The 11,905-nt window shown below is 41.9% G+C and overlaps 1 protein-coding gene across 1 annotated transcript; it reads right to left on the bottom strand.

The window, feature by feature from the left end:
• Positions 1-4,291: 4,291 nt before the first annotated feature.
• On the bottom strand, positions 4,292-8,990 carry LOC121444439 (toll-like receptor 7). The gene is made up of 2 exons (XM_041646249.1): positions 8,979-8,990; positions 4,292-8,176 (listed from the first exon to the last, which is right to left on the bottom strand). Exons 1-2 carry the CDS (start codon positions 8,988-8,990, stop codon positions 5,027-5,029), a joined length of 3,162 nt encoding a protein of 1,053 aa, XP_041502183.1. The 3' UTR covers positions 4,292-5,026.
• Between the last annotated feature and the right edge of the window lie 2,915 nt (positions 8,991-11,905).

Here is an 11,905-nt window from a genome sequence, read left to right as displayed (position 1 = left end):
GCTGGAAAGGATATGGACTAAGGGGAAAACTCTTGCATTGCTGGTGGGAGTGAAAACTTGTACATTCACTTTGGAAATCAGTGTGATGGTTTCTCAGAAAATTGGGAATCAGTCGACCTCAAGACCCAGCAATATTATATATCTATATATCTAAAGGATACATCTGAAGGATGGGCATATATCTAAAGGGTACCCAATCATACCACAAGGACATTTGCTCAACCGTGCTCATAGCAGCATTATCCGTAATAGCCAGAACCTGGAAACAATCTAAATGTGCCCCAACCAAAGAATGGATAAAAAAATGTGATACATTTGCACAATGAAGTACTACTCGGTGATATAAAACAATGACATCTTAAAACTTGTATGCAAATGAATGGATCTACAAAAAAAAACCATCCTGAGTAAGGTAACCCAGACCCAGATAGATAAACATGGTATGTACTCACTCCTAAGTGGGTCCCAGAGAAGCTAGGTAACAAGGAGAACCCTAAAAGAGACATATTGGAATCCCCAGGGAAGGGGAAACAGACAAGATCTCCTGAGAAAATTAGAAATGAGGGGAGGAGGAGGGAGAGGAGGAAGGAAGGGTGAGGAGAACATGAGGAAATGGGATGCTCAAGAAGGGAGAAGGGCAGAGGGAGAGAAAGGAAAAAATATCTTGATTGAGGGAGTCATTAAAGGGCTAGAGAGAAACATGGCACTAGGGAAATTTGCAGAAATCCACAAGGCTGACCCCAGCTAAGACTCTAAGCAACAGAGGAGAGGATGTAGTAATAAGGGCAGCGGGGCTGCGTCCCCAGCACCCCGGCTGCCTGCTCGGCTAGCTTATGCCCTGAAATAACAACACACAAACTGTATTCATTTAAACACTGCTTGGCCCATTCTCTTCTAGGCTAATTCTCACATATTAATTTAGCCCACTTCTAATCATCTGTGTATGGCACCCCAAGGTGCGCTTACAGGAAGATTCTAGCCTATGTCCATCCTGGGTCGGAGCTTCATCCCGGGAGCGGGGCATGGCGTCTCTCTCAGGTGTCTGCTCCAGAGAGGAGAGCTGTCGAGACTGAGCTCACTTCCTCTTCCTCCCAGTATCCTGTTCTGTTTACTCCACCTATCTTCTAACCAATAAAATGGGCCAAGGCAGTTCCTTTATTAGCCAATGACCTTCCTCCATCAAGAGGACACCTAAACTGGCCTTTCCCTATAATGAGATTGATGGCTACCTTAAGTTTCATCATAGAACCTTCATCCAGCAACTTATGGAAGCAGATACAGAGATCCACAGTGAAGCACTGGGCCGCTACCGGAGTCCAGCCCAAGAGATGGAGGAACAAAGGGGTCAAGATCATGATGGTGATACCCACAGAAACAGCTGACCTGAGCTAATAAGGGCTCACTGATTCTTGACTGACAGTGGGGAAAGCAGCATAGGACAAAACTAGGTCCACTGAATGTGGAGGACAGTTGTGTGGCGTGGGCAGGCTGTGGGGCCACTGGCAGTGGGACCAGGACTTATCTGTAGTGCTTGAACTGGTGTCTTGGAGACTATTCTCTTTGGAGGGATACATCACTCAGCCTAGATACAGGGGGGAGCACCTTGGCCTTGCCTTGAAGTGAAGTGTCAGACTTCCTTGACTCCTTGTGGAAAGCCTTACCCTCACTGAGCAGTGTACAGGAAGGGGGTGGAGAGAGGGGGGATGGGAGGAGGGGAGGGAGTGGAAATGGGGATAAGCATGTAAAATGAGAAAGGACTGCACTCAAAAAATTCTTAAGAAAAAAAGGAAAAAAATAAAAAAAAAGTCTGAAAAGAGTACAATGCCAACAGACATGCTAACATGGAAATGGAAAATCTCCCAGGGCTTTGTCTCCTTAGACAAAGATCTACAGGCAACTAAAGAATCCTGACAATGAGAGAAACAGTTCTTCGCCTAGAATGAGGCCCCGACTGGTTATGCGACACCAAGTGGTCATCTGTGAAATCATATATACACAACAAGTGATGCTCAGTGGACCAAGCAGATTTTGTGTGTGTGTGTGTGTGTGTGTGTGTGTGTGTGTGTGTGTGTGTGTGAGAGAGAGAGAGAGAGAGAGAGAGAGAGAGAGAGAGAGAGAGAGAGAGAGAGAGAGAGAGGAATTAATTTTAAAAAGGCTATGCCTTCTAGAGGGAACAGAGAGGGATCCACAGGAGGAATTAGAGGGAAGAAAGGGAGAGGGAAAATTATGTAATTATATTTTAAGTTTTGAAACAGATTTGTTTCATTTTATGTGTATGGGTCTTTTGTCTGGATGGATGTCTGTGCAGCACCAGTGTGGCCAGAAGAGCGCATCACATACCTTGGAAGTGTATGTAGTTAAGGATGGCTGTGAGCCACTTTGTGGATGCTGGGACTTGAACCAGGATTCCTTGACAGTACTTCCAACAACTCTTAATCCTGTCTTCAGTTGTAAAAGGCTTGTTCTAAGATTGGGTAACATAATAGGTTGGACCACAAAGAAGTGTATGCGCTCATTACCCTCATCGTAACTTCTTTTGGAATGATTCAAGATGCTCACATTCTCAGATCACTGCATTCTTTTATGAACTCCACATTCCCTGACTACCTTTAGGAGACCTAAAAAAGTTCCGATAGATAGACCTGCAAGTTCATAGGATGCTGAACCCAGAGAACCCGAGTCACGAACAGTGTGCTACAGACTGAAGGTGTTCACTTTGTCTTTTCTCAGCCATATCATATGCTCTGTCCAATGCCCACGTCTGGGATCATAGAAATATTGACATCTTGTCAAGGTACAATATTGATCCCAGGTCAAAAGATGTGCCCTCATCAGGGCCATAGTTTCAAGGAACTAGAAGCCAAATCATGATGGTGGAGTGAGATTTATGGAGAATCTTCAAGTCCTTCCTGAGACATAGCCATTAGATCAGCAGAGAAACTCTTCATTGAGAGCTTTCTGTGGAACCAGGGAATAAAGTTCTCAAGGTAGTCTAAGGCGGTGGCTTTGTTCTGTGTACTCCATAGACAACCCTCCTCCTATTGACCCTCACAGAGAACCCTGAGGTCATTAAAAGAGTGACTCATCGTGACAATAAAGGCAAGCAACAATAACCATCTGTTGGTGTGTTCTGAGGTGTTAGCCCACATCAAATCACTGTATATCATGTACAAATATACTGGCTTATGAGTCATGGTATTTTTAGTTTCCCCTCTTCTTAATGCTTTCTTAGAAGATCCTTAAGTTGTCTCAGAGTGATTAATACTTTATAAATCACCAAGATAGCATACATTTATGAATTTATGCATGTTAGTAGAAGAAACTATATAGCAGCTAAGAGCTGAATTTTTGTGACATTATCTGTGTTTTCACTTAAGCAGAACACCATTTATTAAATACAACGAAGCTCAGAGAAATTGTGAAATGTCTAAGTTTAATTACTTCTCTGTTGTTTTCTGCTGTTCCAGAGGTTAGTTTGGAATTTTGTGAAACTTCTTACTAGTTTCCTTTGGAAACAACTTACGTACTATCTCTTCCCAGATACTCCTAAATTGAGCCTTTTGGTATTTCCACAGGTGAGGAAAATGCCCTTCCACTAGGCTATCACTTCATGTTTTGAAACCTGTACACATCTTTTTCCCCCAAATGGCAACTTGGTCATATTTCAAACTTCAAACCCATGTGAATTTCTACCAAGTTTATCTTAATAATATCTGAGTTCTTTCTGTTATCTTTGGATAGGAAAGTCGAAAATAAAAGTGATGTTTTCAGGCTGGAGGCATGGCTCCAGTCAGTAAGGCACTTGCATTGCAAGCGTGAGCACCTATGTAAAAATGCCAAGTTTAGTGCCAGACACACTAAGCTCTGAGGCTGAGACAGGCAGATCCCTGTTCAGCCAGGCCAGCTTAGTTGTTGAGTTCAAGGTCAATAGGAGAAACCTGTCTTAAAAGGACTGGATATCATTCCTAAGAAGGATGCCTGAGTTCACACACACACACACACACACACACACACACACACACACTCCCCTGATGATTTCCTACTGCTAAGCTTATTTAACCTCTATGATTTTCCCTCTCCATTAAAAACAGAAATCAAGTTATACAATTGAGATCCATCTAATTTGTCATCCCTGATAATTCAAAAATACATATTCTTTCAATCCCCCATTTGGGTTTATCATGGAAACCAGCTAATATTGATGCACCACGGTTACAGATACTTACAAATATCGGCACTAGTTCACAAAATAACATTAATTACCACAGATATCTTTAAAAAGCGTTTTACTTTGGAAACAGTATTTGCCATGCACATATAATGTATTTCAGCAGATAATTGTCATCAAATGAAAAGAATATAATTTTGCCTGAGGGGATATTATTTTTTTCCAGTTATAAATTGACCATGTCCATGGATGGCACAAATGTTCCTCTATTTCCCCACAGAGCCCATCAATGGACCCTAGGGAAATGAGTAGGAGGCACTGAATAGCTCCCAACTGTCCAGTGCCAGCATTTGGTGTGTGCTGCAGGGGATGCCACATGGTGGTGACACAATTGGTTGAGAAGTTCTCTCTGCTTTTATTTCATTGAACTTTGGTACAGTTTAGTCAGAGAGACAGAGCTTGACCACTTTTTATGGACTACTGAAAATACTGGTATTTTTTAAGAGCAGATGTGAGATTCTTCTCAATGGCATGCAGACACATCAGAGCCTATGCTTCTTCTCAATGGCATGCAGACACATCAGAGCCTACGTTTCTTCCTAGGCACTCTTTTCCCCAAAATATTTTCTAGATGAGCTGGGGAAGATATTTGAATACGAATGGTGCCACAAAGAAAGAAGAAAGCAGCGAGCCTGCCAATGTCCTTTTTCTGATTTCTGTGCCGTGTATTGATTATTTCCCACTGATCTGAGCAATGGCAGCTGTTAGAAAATTTTTCAGACATTCTTTTATTGAAACCTTTATGAAAAATTCAGGCAACCAGGCCTCTTGCCACATATGACCACATTCTGCAAAGAGCTAGACTGTTTCCTTGAACACCCGACTATAAGCTACATGATTGTCTGTGGTCAGAGCATTTTTCAGACACTGCCAAAAGTATGGGTGAGCCTGTGGATTTGAAGGCCACTCCAGGACAGAACTCCCACAGAGTCTCTTCCGGAGCTGAAGAAACTTAGACTTCTGCAGAGGCTTCTCCAAGAAAATCAAGATAATCACATCTACTTTTTCATCTATGAGCCTCTGATGGGACAGATAAAAGGCTACCTTAAAACTCTCAGTCTTTGCGTATTTCTGGGTCATCACAAACACTGTCTTTCTGCTGAGTTGTATGCTCTGGGAAAGATTTTCTAGAACTGGCTGTCCTGGTAGCCAGTCCCTTTCCTCTAGACACAAATTAAAATGTTTCTCTCTTGGGTCTTCCAGTTTAGCCACCAGCTCCTGCAAAACCCACTCCGTCACAGCTGAATTTTTAGTGTCATACACAATAAAAGCATCATAGCAAGACTCCATTGATTGCAGACGCTGGTAGCCCTTTATCTTGGCTTTCCAGAAATAGTAAATGTACCACATATCCCAGAAAAAGAGATGACTTGTTGTCATGACTACCATCAAAAAGAGGACTGAAGCAATGGAAACTGAGAACAGAATCAGGTTCGTGAGATCTAACTCACACGTATACAGATCCAAGGATATGACACTCTGACCTTTGTGTGCTCCTGGTCCGGCACAGGTCACTTCAGTGGCCAGGTGAGGAATAGTAACTTCTGTATGATTAACCCACCAGACAAACCACACAGCATCACAGTTGCACAGAAAGTGATTGCGATGTAAGAGCAACATATTCAGTTTATTGAGGACATTTTCTGGGAAGCTAGTCTTCTGAATGACCTGAATCTTATTTAAACTGAGGTCTAGATAACGCAACTGAAAAGCATCTTCTAGAAAGTAATTTGTCAAATGCTTGATATGATTTTGCTTAAGAATCAGCTTCGTGAGATTTTGGGAACAGTCGGCTAACCTCTTAGGGACAGTTGTCAGCAGGTTGTGGCTGAGGTCCAAATTTTTTAGATGTTTCAGTAGCTGGAGTTTTTCCCAAGGGAAATGCTTGATACCATTTTCTGCCATGGAGAGGGTCTTTAGATTTGGTGGCATTCCCTCAAACACCCCATTAGGCAAGGAACTCAGCGAATTCCTGGAGATATCTAATTCCTCCAATTTCAACAGATTCTTGAAGAAGCCCAAGTATCTGTTATCACCGTCTCTCCATAGAACATCCAAATGGTTGCCTCTAAATTCCAGAATTTCAAGAGAGTCGCTTTCCATGGTCCTGCTGGCAGAGGTAGAGATGTCATTGTCATTCATCATGAGTTTCTTCAGAGACCGTAGTTTCTTGGTGAAGTTCAGCATGTGAGTAATTCCTTCTGCTTGAAAGTAGTGACTGTTGCTACTTAAATCCAGAACTACCAGCTTGTGGAGCTCCTCAAAGGCTGTGGAGTAGAGTAAATCAAGTCGGTTGTTGGAGAAGTCTAGGTATCGCAGCTCTCTTAAGGGCTGGAATTCACTGCCATTAAGAGTTTGGCCAATGGTGTTTCCTGACAAGTTGAGGCATGTAAGGAATGAAAGATGCTGAAAATCAGAGGGCTTGATAAAAAATATATTATTTCTACTTAGGTCTAAGGTATGTTCATATGTGTGGCAGTCTTCATTAGAAGGTAAGTAAGTAGGCAACTCTTTGGTTTTGTTCCTGCAGCTCCGTGCATATTCATCATACCGGAAATAATGCAAGGTCTCAAGGACCTGGGGCCCATGGCGGTCTACAGAAGTTCTGGCATTAGGACAGGAGCCAACTTCCCTTGGCTCTTCAGAAGGGGATATTTTATTCATCGAAAGGTCTATGAGTTTGAGGTTTTTAAACTGTTTGAATATGTTGAGGTCAGCAATTTTTATGAAGTTAGTGCCAAGGTCAAGAACTTCGAGACTGGAAACATTGTGCAATACAGAAAGGCTAGAGTTTTTCAGCTCTTTAAAGACATAGCCTTTTATATGCAGAGTTTTTAAGTTTCTCAGCAATGAGAGTGACTGTGGTAAAGTTATAGATGCATGGTAGACCTGCAGCTCATAATTGAAAGACAGATCCAACTGGACAAGGTTGGGGAGAAACATCAAAAATTTGGCCTCCTCAATTTCTTTGGCCAAGTAGTTTTGGGAGAGGTCTAGTTCTTGGAGGTTTCTCATGTTTTTAAACCATGCTTGAGGCACATGCTGAAGAGAGTTACTGTGGAGACGTAAAACTTTTAATTCTGTCAATGAACTGAAAGCATTGTCATGGATCTGCAAGGGGGAATTATTTTCACATGGTGTACACATATATGGGACATTGTAACAGCGAGGGCAATTTCCACTTAGGTCAAGAATTTGCAATTGGTTGAGATTATTAAAATCGTCTTCTTGAATCTTTGTAATGATGTTGTTATAAAGATAGAGTTTTATTAAATTAGATGGCAAAGTGGTGGGGACAGCTGTGACATTGTTATCTTTCAGCGAGAGAACTTTTAAATTTTTCATAACAAGGAAAGCATCCTTTTCGATATAATAAGAAACATTGCAAGGATTGCGATAATAACAGTTTTGACCCAGATAGAGTTCTTCAATGTTGGCCAGTTCTGTTAGATTCTCCTTTGTGATGGAGAAGATATTGTTGGCCTCGAGGCTCAGAAGCTGTAAGCTGGATGGGAGATCCTGAGGTATCTCTAGAAGTTGGTTTCCATCCAGATAAAGGGCTTTTAAGTCAGAGAGTCCACTAAAGCTTCTAGGTCTAATCTGAAGCCTTTTGGTACACACATTGACTTTGGACCCCAGTAGAATAGGTACACAGTTGCATCTGAAATCGATTTCTTCCAGATGGGTCAGCTTACGGAAGGAGTCTGGAGAAATGCTTGGTATGTGGTTGATGGTAAGGGTGAGGTTGGTGGTGTTAGTGGGAATGCCCTCAGGGATTTCTGTCAAATGCTTGTCTGTGCAGTCCACAGTCACATAGGTCATTGTACTATCTTGATTGACATCACAAGGTAGAGTTTTAGGAAACCATCGAGACCCAAGGACTCTAGAAACTAAGGTCATATTTAAAAAGATAAAGATTTGTCTCTTTAGTGTCCTTACTGGAAATACCTGAAAATAAAAGAAAGAATAAATTATTGTTATAAAATATACCGAGAAACAATTCAAACGTCCCATTTGCTTCCTCTCTTTTGGCAAATTATAAAAATAAATAGCATAGATCTCTTCTGTTGTAGTGTAAACAGCACCTCTGGCCCTATGACTGTCCTTTTCCAACACTAAAGTTTTTAATAAATTGGTTTTATGTTTCGCTTGTAGAATCTCAGCTCTCTAACACAATATCTTAAAGCATTTTTTCATTTATCTATTTATCTTGTGTGAGTGTGAATATGTGCATATGCGTGCGGATGTGCACACACCATGGCAAGGTTGTGGAGGTCAGAGGACTTGTGAGAGTCTGTTCTCTCCTTCCACCTTGTGGGTTTTGCAGATCAAACTTAGGTCTTCAGGCTTGTTGGCAAGTAGCCTTACCGTTTTAGTTACTGCTCTATTGCTGTGAAACTCCATGAGCAAGACAGCTTATCAAAGGAAGCATTTAGTCAGGTTCCTATTTATAATTTCAGAGGGTTAGTCTGCTCATCATGGCAGGAAGCATGGTAGCAGGCAGGTAGGCACGACACTGGAGCAGTAGCGGAGAGTGTTCATGTGTGATATGTAAACAGCAGTCAGACTGGCGCTGGCATGGACTTTCGAAACCTCAAAGCCCACCATCAGTGACACACCTCTTTCAACAAGGCCACGCCTCCTCCAGCAAAGCCATACCTCCTAATTGCTCCCAAAAGTTCCATTAACTGGGAACCAAATGTTCCAACATAAGCCTATGGGGCCATTTCATTCACACCACCATACTTACCCACTGAGCCATCTCCTTTGCTGTCCAAAACAGATTTTAAGATTCTATTTGTTGTTACATAGAGTGCTACAACAGAGAGGCAACAAACTACGAAATTTGGGGGCTAAGGAATGCTGAAATATATATACACTTGAGGGCAACAATGCACTAAGACGCTAGTATAGCTAATGCTTTCTTGCTAAGCCTTCCTTGGAATATATGCAAAAATGTTTCATGATTGTCAAGTCTCATAATATTCCAAGGATGAAAAGAAAAAAGCAATCCATTCTCTCTCTATTACAAATTAAGACACAGCTCAGCAATAGTCACGGATTTTCGTAATGGCTTCCAATTACTAAACATGTGCTTCTGCCATTTTGTAATCAGGGTCTCTCCTCGCATTCTTTTTGGAAGTCACTGCAGAAACCACCTGCAAGATGCTTTCTCCTGCTTTCCTTGCGCACTGGGGTTTGTTAGGATTGCGAGTTTGAGACACCTAGTTTGAGGGAAAAACAGTTACATAAACCTTCAGGCAAAGGATTGCTTTGAGCTGACCATGCATCAGGATTTGAAGGAGAGCGTTATCCTGCTTGGAGAAAGTGGAGCCGGACCTTCGAAGGTTCTTTGTGAGAAAATAGGGAGAGAGGAAGGTGTACCATTGGGAAATGGGTCCAGGATTCACTGACATCACCATACTAGATTAGAGAAACTTGTTTTTTTTTTCTTTTGTAAAATGAGGATGTTTCTGAGGAGGGTGTTTGAAACATCTCAAGGACATTCTCGGATAAGGGGCTTCTGGAAGAGCATCGGTTCTAGTTAGTCTGTGATGTATCTGTTGGCCACTTTTCCTGCCTATTAGCCAGACTCCTTTTAGGGCTTTGTTGTCTGGAAGAGCCCATTTACAGGAAGCTGAGGAGCAGAGAGATGTCAGGGGAGGAAGGCTGCAGCTGAGTGTGGCCTGTCAGCTTCCTATAGTGGCTGGGCTGATCAAGAAAGAGACCGTACCTGGAAGGCATGGATTCTACTATATACTTTGGAAAGGTGTGTATAGCATCATCAGGGCACTGCCTGGGTGAGCCATACTCACATCAGCCACACTACTGGTAGAATGGAATGTTTAATAGGACTGAAGGAGACCATAGTTAATCGTTGTGCTAAGACTAAACTAAGGACCTCTCAAGCAAAATGGAATATATAGACACCCATTTCGAAAGGCAATACTTGTGAGCATTTCAATATAGCACAGGAGGTTTTCTGGTGATAAATGAGAGTCAGTGAAGAGCTCTGCTGATCCACTGGTACCAAGGCAGAACGGGTTAAAGTATGCATGGTCTTGCTCTTATGTTTCAGGAGTTTGTTAGTAGTTTACTCCTGAACTCTCTTTCAGATTTTCTAATACTTGTCCATGGGACGATGCAGTCTGCTTCTTTATGAACAGACATCTAGTTCAACTATTGATTTTGTCCTGCCTCTGACAATCTATTATTAGTACCATCTAACAAACCGAATGTTTATATGCCTTAATTCCTCTAATAGGGAGAAAACAAGCCACAAAATTTTCTCCATCTTTCTCTTCCCTAACACGGGATCAGTGACTCTCATTCTGTGGGTCGTGACCCATCTAGGGGTCATACATCAGATATTTACATTAGGATTCCTAACAGAAGCAAAAGTACAATTATGAAGTAGCAATGAAATAATGTTATGATGGGGAGGGGCCACCACAACATGAGGAGCTGTATTAAAGGGTTGCAACATTAGGAGGGTTGACAATCTCTATACAAGTTATCTCTTAAGTATCTCCTAGGGCATTTTGTTGTTGTTGTGGAGGTGGTTTGTTTTTTACTCATCTTTACATATCTAAACTTTGTGGGAAGTTGTGTCCTCTGCTTCTCTTGCAGGGCCCTCTGCTTTCTTCTCCATAATTAAAACCATTCATTGGAAGGCTGGGGAAATGACTCCTTGATAATGTGCTTGACGTACAACCATGGGGCCTGACTTCAGGACAAAGGCTGATGCTTGGAGCTCACTAGTCAGCCAGTCAGTCCAGCCAATCAGTGAGTTGGGGATTTAGTAAGGGACCTTCTCTCAATAAATAATGTGGAAAGCAATAGAAAAAGACAATGTTGACCTCTGACCTTTACAGGCATGTGCCTGCTCATGGACACACACACACACACACACACACACACACACACACACACACACACACACAGTGAGTTTGGATGAGCTCATTTATTGTCTTTTTCAACATCCTGTTTGCTTTCCCATTTTTAGAGTATCTATCTTATTTTTATTTTATGTGTATGTGTGTTTGGGCTACATATATGTCTGTATACCATGGGTGTGCCTGATGCCTGCAGAAACTGGAGATGAAGACAGTTGTGAACTGTCGTGTAGGTGCTGGGAACTAAACCTGGGTCCTCTGGAAGAGCAGCCAGTGTTGTTAACTGCTAAGTCATCTATCTTTCCAACCCATGTTTTCCCATTTTTACTGACACAATATTAGCTCTGACTATTCCAAAACGTTGTCTCTAGGACCATATTCTTTTAACCCACATTACCCAACAAGCTTTCCAACCTTCAACCATTATCCCACTGTACAATGTTTCAAATGATTTTCTTTTCTAAAATATGAACTTAGGATTTTTATTATAGACAAAAATATTGCCTGCATAGATTAACTTTTTAAAGATTTCTCTCTGTATCTGCATCTGTTTCTCTGTGTGTATGACAGAGGGGGGTAAGGAGGGAGGAAAAGAGAGAGAGACAGAGAGAGTCAATCTGTGTTTCCTTCTGTGTGGATTAAGTGTCTGTTTAGGTGCCTACAGAGGCCAGAAGAAGGCATTGGATTCCATGGAGCTGTTTCAGGCTGTTGTGAGCCTCTTGACTATTTCTAACTTTGATATTTTAACTCGCCCCAGTTAGGATAGTCAAGATCAACAAAA

This window comes from Microtus oregoni, unplaced genomic scaffold (genome assembly GCF_018167655.1).
Source record: "Microtus oregoni isolate MIOR12 unplaced genomic scaffold, Mior012 000124F_ref0000388, whole genome shotgun sequence".
In the NCBI taxonomy this organism is placed as follows: Eukaryota; Metazoa; Chordata; class Mammalia; order Rodentia; family Cricetidae; genus Microtus; species Microtus oregoni.
This window is presented reverse-complemented; position numbering and strand designations above follow the sequence as displayed.